This window comes from Cucurbita pepo, chromosome LG01 (assembly GCF_002806865.2).
Source record: "Cucurbita pepo subsp. pepo cultivar mu-cu-16 chromosome LG01, ASM280686v2, whole genome shotgun sequence".
Classification (NCBI taxonomy): Eukaryota; Viridiplantae; Streptophyta; class Magnoliopsida; order Cucurbitales; family Cucurbitaceae; genus Cucurbita; species Cucurbita pepo.
The window spans coordinates 9750542-9770555 of record NC_036638.1 but is presented as its reverse complement, the minus strand read 5'-3'; the positions used below and the strand labels follow the sequence as shown (position 1 = coordinate 9770555).

Below are 20014 nucleotides of genomic sequence, written 5' to 3'. Positions count from 1 at the left end.
TTCCACTCACCCAGTGGATCTAGGAGAAAACCGTTGATTTCATCTATTAATAAAGGGTCAAGGAATCTTAAATAAGCGAAACTTAGGTCATTTTCTTAAAATATATAGACGATGAGCTCATACAATTATTGGATTTAACCCTATTGGACTAATGATGATATTTTAACCGCTTTAACCATTCAAAGCATGTTGAACCGGTTTTCTGGTCTCACCCGACCAAGAAGAATGGAGCGATCAAGGAATATCATCAACTGCTCTGTGGCATAAAATTTTTATTATGGTGAAATGAAACATGCTTCCAATTACATCAAAACAACAATAAGAGGGGAAGACTATGGTTAATACCTAAGGCTCTGTATCTATCTCATCAACTAATGGTGGAAAGCTTGTCAATCTATTTGCTTGGATCTGCTATTGCTTCAGAGGATGAGTATCAAGTTTCTTACTTTACAAATCTCCAGCCTATGCAGTTAGTAGCAGTGTGCAAGTCAATCAGTCATGAACTTCAGGTTCGGTTGGCGAAAGTCCCCATCGACTATGAGCGACTTTTGGATGATCTCCCCAAGAATTCTGCCACCAACTTCGAAAACATAGAAGAACTGTTCTCGAGTAATCGAGACGGCGAATCGTACTCGATCACCTTGCCTATAACAATGAAACTCATGCATTAGAATGACACTAGTAGCTTTAGTTTTTATAATATACTCATATGTAAGAAGTTGGCTTGCCTTCATCAAGAACCAAAACCAAATCATTGTCGATGACAGTCGGGATTCGATGAGCCACGGTAATGACGGTGCATCCGTTCGTCTCCTCTCTTATCGTTTCCTGAATTCTGTTTTCTGTTGCAGTATCAATGGAGGCTGTTGCCTCATCCAACACAAGAATCCTACGCTTCTTGAGAAGCACCCTAGCTAAGCAAACAAGTTGCCTCTGTCCAACACTCCAATTCTCTCCATCTTCAGCAACTGCAGCAGCATTACATTTGAGTAGAAAATAAACTAAACTGAACAAGAACACTTCCAAAACAATGGGAGACCTCATCGTACCTGGCGCTTCAAGAACTGTTCGATCTGTTTGGATGATCTCGGCGAACCGACACTTGTGAAGGACCTGAAATATTAAGTTAGTGTTAAGTTAAGACCGTGTTAACGTTTCATCGTACACGAAACAAGGCACTTTCAATCTCACCTCCCATATTTCTTGATCACTATGTTGTTGCAAAGGGTCTAGATTAGTTCTCATGGTTCCTTGGAACAATGTTGGGTCTTGTGGAATGATACCCAACTTAGACCTCAGATCATGCAGACCCATTTTGCAAATATCAACTCCATCAATGAGAATCCTTCCAGCAGAAGGCTCAACCACTCGAAAAAGTGCTTGAATTAAGGTGGACTTACCACTTCCTGTCCTGCCAACAACTCCAATCTTCTTCCTTTTTGGGAAGGTACAAGTGATCCCTTTGAGAACCAATGGAAGATTAGGACGGTATTGGACATGGAGGTTCTCAAGTTCTATCTTTCCCTCCGTTGGCCATTCGGGCAGCGGCCTACAATCTTCGATAACCGGTGGTGCTTCCGAAGCGATGTTCGTAAACTGAAGAATTCTTTCAACAGATATCATTTTGTTCTCAACGTTGCATAAATTCCATATCACCCAAGCCTGAAGCACATTCATGTTCAAACCATATGTGGCTGCTAATCCTGCTAAGCCTGTAGTAAGATGAACCATTTGCTTAGGTGATATGTTGATCAAATGAAAATTTTGGATGGCAGTGACAGATAAACTTACTAGGATCAATAGCTGTTCTAGGAAGGGTCACTAAGATGACGAGCGCAAGAAAGAAGACGACGTCGAAAAGAAAATTGATCCGTAGGCACAACCATTCCATAGAAGTCGAGTTGTGAAAAACCACACGAGAATAATCATCAACCAGCTTCAGTGTTTTTCTCAAGAAACGATCCTCTTGATTAAAACAACGGATAATTGTTGCACCAACGACTGTTTCCGAAAAGTGATGAAGAATCGGAGCCTTCCGAATACCAACCATTCTAGCTAATTCTCTAGCAGTACTGATGTAATATCCCTGTAAAGGGAATCAAAAACATTTCAAGACACTAAACCTGATGAGTTAAGGATTAAAATCCTAAAACTACTAGCTTTTTGATATCATATTTGATGAACTGGTAGTAAATGAAAAGCTAAAAGTGGGTTTATGTTCTCGCCTGGTACCATATAGAGAGAGCAAGGACGACAAGGAAGAGTGGGAAAACTTGCCATGCAACCTTGGACATCAGAATGATGATACTCAACAGCTGAATGAGTGCAAAAGCCAATCCTCCTAATCTATAAGGGATATCTGTATCCAAGGTGCTTTGATCAGTAGATGACTGCATCATAGAGAAGATGAAAAGGGGGGTTAACATTATTGACATAATGCAAAAAATTAATAGACGTGACGATAACAAACACGTTGAGGAGAAGGTAATAACCCGGTTAAGGATTTGGCTCGAAGGTTTGGCATCAAAAAATGAAATAGGTGCTGCAAATATTGATGTCACCATTCCAAGAAACATTCGTTGTGCAGTCTCGATAGCGATGGTTGCCATAAAAACGGCGCGGCCTAATATAAAGATGGAGCTCCCACCGGACATCAAAATGAACGTCACGAGAAACTGTTTTCTGCTGACCTTGCCTTCTTCTTCTGTTGCCCAAGAAATCCAGTAATTACTGCCCATCTGAAGGATTTGAAACAAAACTTGACACAGAAGGATTACAGGAACAAGAGCTCCTTTATAAGCAGATGTGATGAAGGTTGAGTAGACACTCCACTTTACTCGACCGGTTTGAGTTTCCTCTTCTTGAGCTCTCACAGAGTGGCCAACATTTCCAAGAGACAAGGAAGAACTTTCATCTAGAGCTTCTATTTGATGTGTCTTACATGGTCTTTTATGATGGGGTTTATCTTCTTTCAGTGGCTTAACTCCATTCAGTGATCTTCTATGTGCTGCAATGTGTCTAGCAAGTTCACCGTTCGAATATGATATTAATTCTGCATACTTTCCTGATTGAACAATATGACCATTTTTCATTACCTGAAAGCAAAAGCACTCGAATTCAATACGAGGCAGCTGGGGTTAGTGTTAAGGAATAACGGATCCCTACAATGATATGATATTGTCCACTTTGAGCATAAGCTCTCATGGCTTTGCTTTAGGCTTTCCCAAAAGCCTCATCCAATGGAGATGTATTCCTTACTTATAAACCCATGATCATTCCTTAAATTAGCCAATATAGGACTCCCTCCCAACAATCCTCAACAGTTAGACGACGAAAAAACTCGAGTACTTACCAGAACAAGGTCAGCAGCTTCAATGAATTCCAAGTGATGAGTAGCATATACAACAGTTTTACTAGACAGAAGTTGCAGAAGACATCTCTGCATTATCATTAAAGTTTCGTGTAAGAATCTTAAAAAGAAAGAGACTACAAGAATAACAAAAATGTGATGCTTACCTTGAACAAATGTGTTCCAGTACATGCGTCCACAGCACTAAAAGGATCATCCAGGAAGTAAACATCTGCATCACTATACACTGCCCTTGCCAATTGAATCCGCTGCTTTTGTCCTCCACTTAGATTCACACCCCTCTCTCCCAACAAGGTGCAATCGCCATCCTGCCACAGCTTGATATCCTGATTCAAAGCGCAGGCTTCTAGCACATCCTCATAAAAATGTTTATCAATCTCCTTCCCAAACAGCACATTCTCTCTTACAGTGCCTGATTGGATCCAAGCACTTTGGGGAACATAAGCTTTAGTTCCATGTATCTTCATTTGTGTTCCTGAAATCTGTGGGATCTCGCCCAGTATACTACAAAGTAGGCTTGATTTTCCCGAACCGACCGACCCGCAAACTGCAACTTTGTAACCTTTTGGTATTTGCATCTTTTCTGCAACTTTAATCGTAGGTTTCTTAAAATTTAGATCGCTCGCTTCCCACAAATACTCCCCTACCTCCATTTCGATCACGATATCTGATGAACTGGAAGGAGGATGATAAATCTGCTTCCTTTGATCTTCTTCTTGAATGAACTCTTGTATACGGTCAAGGGAGACTTTTGTTTGAGCAATCATGGAAATCAGCTCCGGTAGGTTATAAATTGGATCTTGTAGGATCCTAAAAGTAGCAATGGCTGATAAAACCGTGCCTGCTGTTAGAGGGATTTTCGTCATAACACAAGCACCAAAAGTAAGTACTGAAACTAAAGTTGGTGAAACCCAAAACAGAAATGCTATAACGGAGCATGTATAGAGATATCTCTTTAACCAGCTCCTTTCGACTTCTCGAAGCTGCAAGACCTTCTTCATAAACGTCTGTTCCCAAGAATGGAGTTTCAAGACTCTCATGTTCTTTAGAGTCTCTGATGTCAATTTGATTCTAGAGTCTCTTGCATCCATTATTTTCGAGTGTAGACTTTCTTGAACATTAGCTAATGGTGTGTTGCTTACCATTATAAATATTGTAGCTAACAGAGCAGTAATGGAAGGAGCAGCTCCAAGATTCCTAAAAAGAATGATAAGTGCTAGAGCTATTTGGACAGGAAGCAACCAAATCTTATGGATATACCAAGAGAAGTCTCCAATTCTTTCAACGTCAACATTTATTAGATTAATGATCTTTCCATTACTTGGACCAGCAGCATTAACCGATATAGATTTCTTGTAGATCATCACTGTAAGAGCTGCCCTTACCTGAATACCGACACGGTGAGTGCCGAAATACCACTGTCTTTGAGTAAGAGACTCCAATGTCTTAGCAAAGAAGAAGAAGAATGCAAGAATCAACCCATCACGGTTGCTTGATTCATCGCTTTTTCCCAACAGATAATTCACAAAGTTGGANTTGGCTTGCCTTCATCAAGAACCAAAACCAAATCATTGTCGATGACAGTCGGGATTCGATGAGCCACGGTAATGACGGTGCATCCGTTCGTCTCCTCTCTTATCGTTTCCTGAATTCTGTTTTCTGTTGCAGTATCAATGGAGGCTGTTGCCTCATCCAACACAAGAATCCTACGCTTCTTGAGAAGCACCCTAGCTAAGCAAACAAGTTGCCTCTGTCCAACACTCCAATTCTCTCCATCTTCAGCAACTGCAGCAGCATTACATTTGAGTAGAAAATAAACTAAACTGAACAAGAACACTTCCAAAACAATGGGAGACCTCATCGTACCTGGCGCTTCAAGAACTGTTCGATCTGTTTGGATGATCTCGGCGAACCGACACTTGTGAAGGACCTGAAATATTAAGTTAGTGTTAAGTTAAGACCGTGTTAACGTTTCATCGTACACGAAACAAGGCACTTTCAATCTCACCTCCCATATTTCTTGATCACTATGTTGTTGCAAAGGGTCTAGATTAGTTCTCATGGTTCCTTGGAACAATGTTGGGTCTTGTGGAATGATACCCAACTTAGACCTCAGATCATGCAGACCCATTTTGCAAATATCAACTCCATCAATGAGAATCCTTCCAGCAGAAGGCTCAACCACTCGAAAAAGTGCTTGAATTAAGGTGGACTTACCACTTCCTGTCCTGCCAACAACTCCAATCTTCTTCCTTTTTGGGAAGGTACAAGTGATCCCTTTGAGAACCAATGGAAGATTAGGACGGTATTGGACATGGAGGTTCTCAAGTTCTATCTTTCCCTCCGTTGGCCATTCGGGCAGCGGCCTACAATCTTCGATAACCGGTGGTGCTTCCGAAGCGATGTTCGTAAACTGAAGAATTCTTTCAACAGATATCATTTTGTTCTCAACGTTGCATAAATTCCATATCACCCAAGCCTGAAGCACATTCATGTTCAAACCATATGTGGCTGCTAATCCTGCTAAGCCTGTAGTAAGATGAACCATTTGCTTAGGTGATATGTTGATCAAATGAAAATTTTGGATGGCAGTGACAGATAAACTTACTAGGATCAATAGCTGTTCTAGGAAGGGTCACTAAGATGACGAGCGCAAGAAAGAAGACGACGTCGAAAAGAAAATTGATCCGTAGGCACAACCATTCCATAGAAGTCGAGTTGTGAAAAACCACACGAGAATAATCATCAACCAGCTTCAGTGTTTTTCTCAAGAAACGATCCTCTTGATTAAAACAACGGATAATTGTTGCACCAACGACTGTTTCCGAAAAGTGATGAAGAATCGGAGCCTTCCGAATACCAACCATTCTAGCTAATTCTCTAGCAGTACTGATGTAATATCCCTGTAAAGGGAATCAAAAACATTTCAAGACACTAAACCTGATGAGTTAAGGATTAAAATCCTAAAACTACTAGCTTTTTGATATCATATTTGATGAACTGGTAGTAAATGAAAAGCTAAAAGTGGGTTTATGTTCTCGCCTGGTACCATATAGAGAGAGCAAGGACGACAAGGAAGAGTGGGAAAACTTGCCATGCAACCTTGGACATCAGAATGATGATACTCAACAGCTGAATGAGTGCAAAAGCCAATCCTCCTAATCTATAAGGGATATCTGTATCCAAGGTGCTTTGATCAGTAGATGACTGCATCATAGAGAAGATGAAAAGGGGGGTTAACATTATTGACATAATGCAAAAAATTAATAGACGTGACGATAACAAACACGTTGAGGAGAAGGTAATAACCCGGTTAAGGATTTGGCTCGAAGGTTTGGCATCAAAAAATGAAATAGGTGCTGCAAATATTGATGTCACCATTCCAAGAAACATTCGTTGTGCAGTCTCGATAGCGATGGTTGCCATAAAAACGGCGCGGCCTAATATAAAGATGGAGCTCCCACCGGACATCAAAATGAACGTCACGAGAAACTGTTTTCTGCTGACCTTGCCTTCTTCTTCTGTTGCCCAAGAAATCCAGTAATTACTGCCCATCTGAAGGATTTGAAACAAAACTTGACACAGAAGGATTACAGGAACAAGAGCTCCTTTATAAGCAGATGTGATGAAGGTTGAGTAGACACTCCACTTTACTCGACCGGTTTGAGTTTCCTCTTCTTGAGCTCTCACAGAGTGGCCAACATTTCCAAGAGACAAGGAAGAACTTTCATCTAGAGCTTCTATTTGATGTGTCTTACATGGTCTTTTATGATGGGGTTTATCTTCTTTCAGTGGCTTAACTCCATTCAGTGATCTTCTATGTGCTGCAATGTGTCTAGCAAGTTCACCGTTCGAATATGATATTAATTCTGCATACTTTCCTGATTGAACAATATGACCATTTTTCATTACCTGAAAGCAAAAGCACTCGAATTCAATACGAGGCAGCTGGGGTTAGTGTTAAGGAATAACGGATCCCTACAATGATATGATATTGTCCACTTTGAGCATAAGCTCTCATGGCTTTGCTTTAGGCTTTCCCAAAAGCCTCATCCAATGGAGATGTATTCCTTACTTATAAACCCATGATCATTCCTTAAATTAGCCAATATAGGACTCCCTCCCAACAATCCTCAACAGTTAGACGACGAAAAAACTCGAGTACTTACCAGAACAAGGTCAGCAGCTTCAATGAATTCCAAGTGATGAGTAGCATATACAACAGTTTTACTAGACAGAAGTTGCAGAAGACATCTCTGCATTATCATTAAAGTTTCGTGTAAGAATCTTAAAAAGAAAGAGACTACAAGAATAACAAAAATGTGATGCTTACCTTGAACAAATGTGTTCCAGTACATGCGTCCACAGCACTAAAAGGATCATCCAGGAAGTAAACATCTGCATCACTATACACTGCCCTTGCCAATTGAATCCGCTGCTTTTGTCCTCCACTTAGATTCACACCCCTCTCTCCCAACAAGGTGCAATCGCCATCCTGCCACAGCTTGATATCCTGATTCAAAGCGCAGGCTTCTAGCACATCCTCATAAAAATGTTTATCAATCTCCTTCCCAAACAGCACATTCTCTCTTACAGTGCCTGATTGGATCCAAGCACTTTGGGGAACATAAGCTTTAGTTCCATGTATCTTCATTTGTGTTCCTGAAATCTGTGGGATCTCGCCCAGTATACTACAAAGTAGGCTTGATTTTCCCGAACCGACCGACCCGCAAACTGCAACTTTGTAACCTTTTGGTATTTGCATCTTTTCTGCAACTTTAATCGTAGGTTTCTTAAAATTTAGATCGCTCGCTTCCCACAAATACTCCCCTACCTCCATTTCGATCACGATATCTGATGAACTGGAAGGAGGATGATAAATCTGCTTCCTTTGATCTTCTTCTTGAATGAACTCTTGTATACGGTCAAGGGAGACTTTTGTTTGAGCAATCATGGAAATCAGCTCCGGTAGGTTATAAATTGGATCTTGTAGGATCCTAAAAGTAGCAATGGCTGATAAAACCGTGCCTGCTGTTAGAGGGATTTTCGTCATAACACAAGCACCAAAAGTAAGTACTGAAACTAAAGTTGGTGAAACCCAAAACAGAAATGCTATAACGGAGCATGTATAGAGATATCTCTTTAACCAGCTCCTTTCGACTTCTCGAAGCTGCAAGACCTTCTTCATAAACGTCTGTTCCCAAGAATGGAGTTTCAAGACTCTCATGTTCTTTAGAGTCTCTGATGTCAATTTGATTCTAGAGTCTCTTGCATCCATTATTTTCGAGTGTAGACTTTCTTGAACATTAGCTAATGGTGTGTTGCTTACCATTATAAATATTGTAGCTAACAGAGCAGTAATGGAAGGAGCAGCTCCAAGATTCCTAAAAAGAATGATAAGTGCTAGAGCTATTTGGACAGGAAGCAACCAAATCTTATGGATATACCAAGAGAAGTCTCCAATTCTTTCAACGTCAACATTTATTAGATTAATGATCTTTCCATTACTTGGACCAGCAGCATTAACCGATATAGATTTCTTGTAGATCATCACTGTAAGAGCTGCCCTTACCTGAATACCGACACGGTGAGTGCCGAAATACCACTGTCTTTGAGTAAGAGACTCCAATGTCTTAGCAAAGAAGAAGAAGAATGCAAGAATCAACCCATCACGGTTGCTTGATTCATCGCTTTTTCCCAACAGATAATTCACAAAGTTGGAGATTAAGAAAGGCCCCATAAAGGATGCTAATGTGTTGACTCCTAATAAAAGTTTTGAACAAAGAAGAAATTAGAGAAACACAAAGATTTACAGTTTGTAGAGAAGAATTCAAATAGTGTAAGCAAGAACAGTACCCGAAAATATTGCAGTTAAAACCAGAGACTTCCATGTAGCTAGAACTATAGCTTTGGGCAAGGAAGATGACTCAATTTTCTTTCTCTGAAGCGATTCTTCCAGCAAGGAAGAAACATATTCAGCTGTTTCAGATTGAGGAACAGAAGGAACGTGAACTAGTTCAAGTTTTTGATTCCTCCCCCTTTTGAAGAGAGGGTTTAGCCATTGGAATGTAATTTGGCTCCAAAATCCAGGACTGATGAACCCACCATCATCTTCAGAACAAGAATCATTCTCTTTTTGGAGCAATGATTTCTCAAGATCATTGTGTTTATCATGATAGTTAACAATCAGTGCAGTACAGCAGATGATCAAAGACAGAGTGAATGAAGCAAAATCAATAACAGTAGCTTTTGGAAGAAAATGAGGAAACTCCATGGATTTCAAGTGTGTAAGCAGGTAAATAATCGAAGAACCTAATCCATAAAAACAAGAGAAAATCCACCAAACAATTAGAATCAACGGCCATCTTTTGGCTTGATGATTCGTTCCATTTCTCCAGTAGAAAGCAATCGCAGCGACGAAAATCCACGTTAAAGCGGAGATGATCAATCCCCAATCAACGATTCCACGATTCCAGTACTCATAAGCAGCAAATCCAGAATACCAAAACGGAAGAACAGCATTAGAAAAGATCGTAATGCTGGTTAGCCATTTAAACTCTCGAAATTCTCTGTTTCTCGATTGAGGGATTCCACTCTCTGCTTCTCGTCTACACGAGTGAAGCAAAATCCACATCGATAATGCAAAAATAAACACAGCATTTACTATAACAGAAGGAATATCCATGAAAATTTGCGTTTAAATCTCGAAACGCATTGAGAAGAAGACGGCAAACTCAGTAAGAATCAACAGAGTAATTTCAGAAACCGAAATGTGAGTTGAAATAGAAATAGCTCAACAAGAGAAGAAATCCATGGAATTCAGAACAACAAAACAAGAACAGGAAGAACCCCGTGAACATGATGAAAACTGAAACAAAATTTGAGAAAAAACCTGGTGGATTTATCTCAGTGGCCAGTGAACATGTTCTTTATATATGGAATCGCATTTAAAAATAGCAAACTCTGTCACTTTTCAGACTAGTCTTTGTCGTCCCAAACTCATCATTTTCGGTCTAATTAAGTCGCTAAAAGACATATAATCCCGCCATTATAGTTCTTCTCCTCCCANAAAGCCAATCCTCCTAATCTATAAGGGATATCTGTATCCAAGGTGCTTTGATCAGTAGATGACTGCATCATAGAGAAGATGAAAAGGGGGGTTAACATTATTGACATAATGCAAAAAATTAATAGACGTGACGATAACAAACACGTTGAGGAGAAGGTAATAACCCGGTTAAGGATTTGGCTCGAAGGTTTGGCATCAAAAAATGAAATAGGTGCTGCAAATATTGATGTCACCATTCCAAGAAACATTCGTTGTGCAGTCTCGATAGCGATGGTTGCCATAAAAACGGCGCGGCCTAATATAAAGATGGAGCTCCCACCGGACATCAAAATGAACGTCACGAGAAACTGTTTTCTGCTGACCTTGCCTTCTTCTTCTGTTGCCCAAGAAATCCAGTAATTACTGCCCATCTGAAGGATTTGAAACAAAACTTGACACAGAAGGATTACAGGAACAAGAGCTCCTTTATAAGCAGATGTGATGAAGGTTGAGTAGACACTCCACTTTACTCGACCGGTTTGAGTTTCCTCTTCTTGAGCTCTCACAGAGTGGCCAACATTTCCAAGAGACAAGGAAGAACTTTCATCTAGAGCTTCTATTTGATGTGTCTTACATGGTCTTTTATGATGGGGTTTATCTTCTTTCAGTGGCTTAACTCCATTCAGTGATCTTCTATGTGCTGCAATGTGTCTAGCAAGTTCACCGTTCGAATATGATATTAATTCTGCATACTTTCCTGATTGAACAATATGACCATTTTTCATTACCTGAAAGCAAAAGCACTCGAATTCAATACGAGGCAGCTGGGGTTAGTGTTAAGGAATAACGGATCCCTACAATGATATGATATTGTCCACTTTGAGCATAAGCTCTCATGGCTTTGCTTTAGGCTTTCCCAAAAGCCTCATCCAATGGAGATGTATTCCTTACTTATAAACCCATGATCATTCCTTAAATTAGCCAATATAGGACTCCCTCCCAACAATCCTCAACAGTTAGACGACGAAAAAACTCGAGTACTTACCAGAACAAGGTCAGCAGCTTCAATGAATTCCAAGTGATGAGTAGCATATACAACAGTTTTACTAGACAGAAGTTGCAGAAGACATCTCTGCATTATCATTAAAGTTTCGTGTAAGAATCTTAAAAAGAAAGAGACTACAAGAATAACAAAAATGTGATGCTTACCTTGAACAAATGTGTTCCAGTACATGCGTCCACAGCACTAAAAGGATCATCCAGGAAGTAAACATCTGCATCACTATACACTGCCCTTGCCAATTGAATCCGCTGCTTTTGTCCTCCACTTAGATTCACACCCCTCTCTCCCAACAAGGTGCAATCGCCATCCTGCCACAGCTTGATATCCTGATTCAAAGCGCAGGCTTCTAGCACATCCTCATAAAAATGTTTATCAATCTCCTTCCCAAACAGCACATTCTCTCTTACAGTGCCTGATTGGATCCAAGCACTTTGGGGAACATAAGCTTTAGTTCCATGTATCTTCATTTGTGTTCCTGAAATCTGTGGGATCTCGCCCAGTATACTACAAAGTAGGCTTGATTTTCCCGAACCGACCGACCCGCAAACTGCAACTTTGTAACCTTTTGGTATTTGCATCTTTTCTGCAACTTTAATCGTAGGTTTCTTAAAATTTAGATCGCTCGCTTCCCACAAATACTCCCCTACCTCCATTTCGATCACGATATCTGATGAACTGGAAGGAGGATGATAAATCTGCTTCCTTTGATCTTCTTCTTGAATGAACTCTTGTATACGGTCAAGGGAGACTTTTGTTTGAGCAATCATGGAAATCAGCTCCGGTAGGTTATAAATTGGATCTTGTAGGATCCTAAAAGTAGCAATGGCTGATAAAACCGTGCCTGCTGTTAGAGGGATTTTCGTCATAACACAAGCACCAAAAGTAAGTACTGAAACTAAAGTTGGTGAAACCCAAAACAGAAATGCTATAACGGAGCATGTATAGAGATATCTCTTTAACCAGCTCCTTTCGACTTCTCGAAGCTGCAAGACCTTCTTCATAAACGTCTGTTCCCAAGAATGGAGTTTCAAGACTCTCATGTTCTTTAGAGTCTCTGATGTCAATTTGATTCTAGAGTCTCTTGCATCCATTATTTTCGAGTGTAGACTTTCTTGAACATTAGCTAATGGTGTGTTGCTTACCATTATAAATATTGTAGCTAACAGAGCAGTAATGGAAGGAGCAGCTCCAAGATTCCTAAAAAGAATGATAAGTGCTAGAGCTATTTGGACAGGAAGCAACCAAATCTTATGGATATACCAAGAGAAGTCTCCAATTCTTTCAACGTCAACATTTATTAGATTAATGATCTTTCCATTACTTGGACCAGCAGCATTAACCGATATAGATTTCTTGTAGATCATCACTGTAAGAGCTGCCCTTACCTGAATACCGACACGGTGAGTGCCGAAATACCACTGTCTTTGAGTAAGAGACTCCAATGTCTTAGCAAAGAAGAAGAAGAATGCAAGAATCAACCCATCACGGTTGCTTGATTCATCGCTTTTTCCCAACAGATAATTCACAAAGTTGGAGATTAAGAAAGGCCCCATAAAGGATGCTAATGTGTTGACTCCTAATAAAAGTTTTGAACAAAGAAGAAATTAGAGAAACACAAAGATTTACAGTTTGTAGAGAAGAATTCAAATAGTGTAAGCAAGAACAGTACCCGAAAATATTGCAGTTAAAACCAGAGACTTCCATGTAGCTAGAACTATAGCTTTGGGCAAGGAAGATGACTCAATTTTCTTTCTCTGAAGCGATTCTTCCAGCAAGGAAGAAACATATTCAGCTGTTTCAGATTGAGGAACAGAAGGAACGTGAACTAGTTCAAGTTTTTGATTCCTCCCCCTTTTGAAGAGAGGGTTTAGCCATTGGAATGTAATTTGGCTCCAAAATCCAGGACTGATGAACCCACCATCATCTTCAGAACAAGAATCATTCTCTTTTTGGAGCAATGATTTCTCAAGATCATTGTGTTTATCATGATAGTTAACAATCAGTGCAGTACAGCAGATGATCAAAGACAGAGTGAATGAAGCAAAATCAATAACAGTAGCTTTTGGAAGAAAATGAGGAAACTCCATGGATTTCAAGTGTGTAAGCAGGTAAATAATCGAAGAACCTAATCCATAAAAACAAGAGAAAATCCACCAAACAATTAGAATCAACGGCCATCTTTTGGCTTGATGATTCGTTCCATTTCTCCAGTAGAAAGCAATCGCAGCGACGAAAATCCACGTTAAAGCGGAGATGATCAATCCCCAATCAACGATTCCACGATTCCAGTACTCATAAGCAGCAAATCCAGAATACCAAAACGGAAGAACAGCATTAGAAAAGATCGTAATGCTGGTTAGCCATTTAAACTCTCGAAATTCTCTGTTTCTCGATTGAGGGATTCCACTCTCTGCTTCTCGTCTACACGAGTGAAGCAAAATCCACATCGATAATGCAAAAATAAACACAGCATTTACTATAACAGAAGGAATATCCATGAAAATTTGCGTTTAAATCTCGAAACGCATTGAGAAGAAGACGGCAAACTCAGTAAGAATCAACAGAGTAATTTCAGAAACCGAAATGTGAGTTGAAATAGAAATAGCTCAACAAGAGAAGAAATCCATGGAATTCAGAACAACAAAACAAGAACAGGAAGAACCCCGTGAACATGATGAAAACTGAAACAAAATTTGAGAAAAAACCTGGTGGATTTATCTCAGTGGCCAGTGAACATGTTCTTTATATATGGAATCGCATTTAAAAATAGCAAACTCTGTCACTTTTCAGACTAGTCTTTGTCGTCCCAAACTCATCATTTTCGGTCTAATTAAGTCGCTAAAAGACATATAATCCCGCCATTATAGTTCTTCTCCTCCCAGATGAACTTCCAATTCCGATAATACCCTCATAATGACTCCATTTTATACACATTTCCTTATTTTTTTTAAAAAAATCTTTAAATGGATTATTATTCTTAAAAATCACAGTGTTACATTTATATGGTTTATTAATTGTAAAATTTATGAATATTTTTTAAGTTTAATTAATATTAATATTTGGTTAAAATAATATATATATATAGTTACGTCATTATTATTTTTTAAAATCTTATCAAGTATATGAAAATGATAAATTTTAATTAAATTAAATTTTAAATACTTTTAAAAGTATAGTTTCCATAAATTACATAATGGTCCCGAATGAAATTAACCGGAGTCAGTAATGGACCACACAAAATTAAACCAATATTGTTTTGATTTAAAATTAATTACAAATTGAAGAGGTAAAAATTAATATTATTCATATAATAATAGCTACTATTAATAAAAAAAAGACAAAAACTTAATAAGTAGAAGGGCAATAAATCCATTAATTATAAAGTTAATTTATCCAATTAAACAAAAAAGTAAAAAAAAAAAATTAATTTTAATTTTTTGGGTTCAGGAATAAGAGCTTTATTCGTAAGAGGAGTGATTTGGTCCAGTCACGTTAATGTTATGGAATCCCGTGCACTAATGAAAGGGTGCCACGTGGATTATTACCCTGGAGATAGAGTGGATTGATGACGTAACGCCAAGTCGTGTGACTGATGGGTGGCACCGAGTTGCCAACCCTCTCAAACCGGACTCGGCGCGTGCCAGAGATCCTGCTGGCGTGTGCTGCGAACGTGAGTCTCACGTGCCATTACCACGAGGTAATTTTTTTAAAAAAAAGATAAAAAGTTATTAAACTTTTGGCTTTTGATGGCTAATTAGTAATTTCATCTTAAATAATCTTTTAAGTCAAAAAAAAAAATTCGAATATAATAGTAATTTAATTTAAATTATAATTAATAAGTTGATTAAATGCATCAAATAAATATGGAAAAATGTAGGGTTTTTTTTAAAATAAAAAATATTGTGGATTTCTATTATAAATCAAAATTATCTCTAATTAATTAATTGTGTGTATTTTAGTGATTTATTATCCATACTAATTTTTTTTGTTTTGTATTTGTTTATTTAATATAATATGTTAGTGATTTTTTTTTTCAGTTTATTTGAAAAGAAAATTTAATTTAATTTAATATATATCCACAATTACCATTATATATTAATTTAATATATAATGTGAGACATAATATTTAATTTAGTTAAGATTTTGTCATTTATGCCTATTTTTTTCAAATTTTTTTGTACCATATTATTTNCCCTACAATGATATGATATTGTCCACTTTGAGCATAAGCTCTCATGGCTTTGCTTTAGGCTTTCCCAAAAGCCTCATNTTTTATTATTAATAATAATATTATTTAAAGGTGTAATTCAAAATTGGTAGGTGGGTTGCTTGTTGTAGGATATAATTGGAAATTCATTGTATAAACATAAAAAAACATAATTTAATTCAAAAAAAGTAAAAAATTGGGTTCCATGGATAACTGAAAAATAGTCTGTCTTACCAAAATTGTGATATATTTCCAAAAAAATAATAAATTTTATTTCATGTAAAAAAAAAAAAAAAAGTTATATATATTTACGATAATAACAAAAAAAAATTGTAGTTAGTAACTAAATATTTCATTAATTTATGGATAGTAGTTTTATTATTTTGAAATAATATATAGTTTTACATTCTAATTTATGACTTTACATTTTTTTTTTTTTACTTTTTAATGTAATTCATAATTTTAAATTTAAAGTTTGAATTCATAGTTAATAAAAATATTTTCAGAACGTGCACGATTGAACCCAATAACTCAAAAATATTTTTAAAAATAAATCTTTGTAAATATATTTCTTCGAACTCCTGTAAAAAAAATAGTTCAAATTATTTCTCTATTAAATTCAAAAACACTGGTACGTATAATATAACCGATAGGTTTCAATATATTTTAAAATTTTATTTAATAAAATAAATAATAAAAACAAGATAAAAATCTATATCAAATAAATTATTAAAATATATTGCAAAGGTAAGTTTTTTTTTTAATTTATTAGAAATTATATATATATATATATATATATATATATATATATATANTTTTTTTTTTTTTTTAATTTTATTGAAAGAAGACAACTTTTGGAAAAGCTATTTTCCACGTGCACCAATTATAATAAATCCAACATCCTTCCGTTATTTATTTATTTATTAATTATTTATTTATTTTAATAATATAAAGTGATAAAGTAAGCAAAATACATGTGAAATGAGATTTATTTGATTGATGTGGATGAACTTAATAAAGTAATGTTTATCCTTTTGTTTTACATGAATAAAAATCTTATTAATGTTTAATAAATAAATTATAAAAAGTTTAATTAAAGANCAGCTACAAACAACATGTTTTAGACTAGGCGAGGGAAAATCTTGTCATGTTTTTTTTTTATTTAGATATTTATTGATTAATTGAATTATTATTATTTTGACTTAACAATATATTATAAATTTTATTTTAATATTGACAGCACTAAAATACAAACAACAAACAAACGTTTTTGAAGATGAGAGTTTGGCGATTAAATTATCCACCAAACCTTAACCCAATTTAATATCAATAAAATTATTGTTTTCTCAAATGAACCGTTATTAAAAACAATCTTGTACGATGTAACGTTCGAGTAAACAAAAAGTACGTGAATGAACTAATATATCTAAACGAGAGTACTATGTGGCACATGAAATTATAATTACAAAGTACTCAAAATAATTTATAGTTACTATATATATGAACGAGACATAATTTCCTTTTTTATCATACAATTATATGAACTTCGAAGTTAAACATGTTTGGCTGGGAGTAATCCTATGTTAGGTAACGGTTTAATAAATTTCCTAGGAATCATGTAGAATCTAGATTTCAAATCTAGTAGGAGAATGTCAAGACCCTCCATTGTTGAATCTAGATTTCAAATCCTAATTCTATTATGCAATATTAGAACTCGTTCAAGTCAAATAGGTGACATATGTTGTGTCGTAATGTGATGTCCCACATTGGTTGGGGAGGCGAACAAATCACCCCTTATAAGGGTGTGGAAACCTTCCCCTAGCAGACGTGTTTTGAAGCCTTGAGGGGAAGCCCGAAAAGGAAAGCCCAAAGAGGACAATATCTGCTAGCGGTGGATCTGAGTCGTTACAAATGGTATCAGAGCCAGTCACCGGACGATGTGCCGGCGTTGCTGTTAAGGACGCTGAAGAGGAAGTAGGCAGCAGAGAGAGAGGAGAAAGACAAGATAAAGAGGATTTGGGGGCGGTCCCACATCGATTGGATAAAGGAACGAGTGCCAGCGAGGACGCTGTGCCCAAAGGGGGGGTGGATTGTGATGTCCCACATTGGTTGGGGAGGAGAACAAATGGAGAACAAATCACCCTTTATAAGGGTGTGGAAACCTTCCCCTAACAGACGGCTTTAACCCTTTATAAGGGTGTGGAAACCTTCCCCTAACAGGCTTTTAAAGCCTTGAGGGGAAGCCCGAAAGGGAAAGCCCAAAGAGAACAATATCTACTAGGGGTCGTTACACGTAATGCCACAACAAAAAGTACTTTTACAAAATTCCTCTCAATTATGTAGCAAATATAAAATGTTTCATACAAAGAATATGAATCAAAAGGATTACAAACTAAATGAGAGTTAATAACCAAAATAAATAAGAATATGAATCAAAATGATTATGAACTAAAATGAAAGTTAATAACCAAAATGAATGAGAATATGAACCCTCAAGTGTTACGATCTCGGGGATGTCAAGTAAGTAACGTAGTCATGTCGTAAGAGAAGCTAGAAAATGTCAAAACCTTGATCGTTTCCAAATCATAAAATCCCCGAGTATTAAAAGTTGAAACGTAACTAAAATAAATGAAAACATAATGTCGACATTATAATGAATGAAGGGTTGAATGAAGAAAGAATGACAAGGAAAGGAAGGCAGCAGCCCCACCACGGCGACAGGCAACAGGCAACAGGCGACAGGCGACAAGCGACAAGCGACAAGCGACAAGCCACGCCTGCCCTTAACACCGCCTTCCTAACAATTTGCTTTGGAAAAGCGTCTCACTCGCGCAGATTTTTGTTTGGCATTGGCCATCAAAATGACAATAACAATACCGAATCTTCGCTCCCCACTATCCTTAAAAAAAAGGGTCTCATAGGGAATNTTTTTTTTTTTTTTTTTTTTTTTTTTTTTTTTTTTTTTTTTTTTTTTTTTTTTTTTTTTTTTTTTTATTTCAATTCCACTTTTGACGTGGCAGCCATCTCAATAATCCACATCCACATTCCCACCACTTCACTGTCATACTACGGCCATGTCACCCAGCTGTTTCACACTCACACCACCCACCTTATTCCACGTCATACTGTTCCTAATGCTTTTGATTCTCTGTGTTTTTTTTTTCTTTTTCAAAAGACTTCCTTTTACAAACCTTTATTGCAATTATTATTATTATTATTATTATTATTGTTTAAAGTTAGTCAATTTTTGCCACTTTTTGTTACTATTTTAATGATGAGTAAGCCCTTGAGCAAGATCGAATCAGAAATACGTCATTCACCATTAATACGTAGGTGTGAATTTCATAGCTCTCGTGGATTAGAAAAATTAATTACTAAGGCGGAACGCTTGTGCGGGTATTTTTACATCTAAGGCGGAACGCTCTCTTACCGGTGTATTTTTACATCTCACAACTTTGACAAATCGCTTAGCCCCATTTTTACCTATTGATTCTAGTATCATAGGCGATCGAACCTAGCTAAACTTGATCAAGGGTCCTAACCGAGTCCGACTGACCCTTCATTCTAAAGGAAAGTGAAGATTTTATTACTATTATTTATTTTTAATGAAGTATAAAACATTGGGTAAGAAGTTAATTGGGATTTACGAGGAGTGACATGTTAAAAGATCCTCACTGGCCCAATAAGATCAAACCCATAATTGCATGAGCCCATTAGATGAATAGTGCGGGTTATTCACATTTCATTTGATGGTCAGAGGCAAATTGAAAGCTAAGCAGTGGTAATTCTAAGGATTCCCGAGGGGAAAAATAGAGATGTCTCCTACGTTACCCGTAATATGTGGAAGTATCGACGTAATTTCATAGAGTCATTCGGTCTGAATGCTACATGAAGAACATAAGCCAGATGAAGGAACGGGAAGACCTAGGATGTAGAAGATCATAACATGAGTGATTCGGCGGATTTGGATTCCTATATATCCACTCATGTGGTACTTCATTGGACGATATATATAAGATCCATATGTATAGATATCATCATCTACATCCAGAAAGCCGTATGCTTTGGAAGAAGCTTGTACAGTTTGGGAAGGGGTTTTGATTGATATTACTGAGATTGTACATAAGCCAGATGATTTGGAGTGTAGTGGGATTTTATATATTGTCTTATAATCTTTTTTTTTTTATTGATCTTAATACAGAATGCGAGTGTTTCCACAAAAGAGCTGGTTCAAATAGTAGGATATTCGAGCTTGTGATAAATTGTTGGATCACTTGAAACTCTTAAATGTTTTGTGGTTGCGGGTCTACTTGATCTCCCACGTTA

General features: G+C 37.1%; 2 protein-coding genes across 3 annotated transcripts; both read right to left on the bottom strand.

Moving 5' to 3' along the window:
• Positions 1-242: 242 nt before the first annotated feature.
• LOC111777273 (putative ABC transporter C family member 15) lies at positions 243-14215 on the bottom strand. Its single transcript, XM_023656806.1, has 11 exons — positions 13151-14215; positions 12961-13057; positions 3517-4849; positions 3353-3439; positions 2493-3095; positions 2226-2390; positions 1792-2086; positions 1192-1712; positions 1050-1113; positions 729-968; positions 243-645 (listed from the first exon to the last, which is right to left on the bottom strand). The coding sequence occupies exons 1-11, from the start codon at positions 13977-13979 to the stop codon at positions 536-538; spliced, it is 4344 nt and encodes a 1447-aa protein (XP_023512574.1). The 5' UTR covers positions 13980-14215; the 3' UTR covers positions 243-535.
• Positions 6118-10324, bottom strand: LOC111777283 (ABC transporter C family member 3-like). Of its 2 annotated transcripts, none has more exons than XM_023656818.1 (6): positions 9227-10324; positions 7704-9133; positions 7540-7626; positions 6680-7282; positions 6420-6577; positions 6118-6273 (listed from the first exon to the last, which is right to left on the bottom strand). In XM_023656818.1, the coding sequence occupies exons 1-6, from the start codon at positions 10053-10055 to the stop codon at positions 6243-6245; spliced, it is 3138 nt and encodes a 1045-aa protein (XP_023512586.1). In that variant the 5' UTR covers positions 10056-10324; the 3' UTR covers positions 6118-6242. The 2 variants fall into 2 exon arrangements, with proteins under 2 accessions (XP_023512586.1, XP_023512595.1); XM_023656827.1 differs by having other exon boundaries at positions 6465-6577.
• Positions 14216-20014: the final 5799 nt, after the last annotated feature.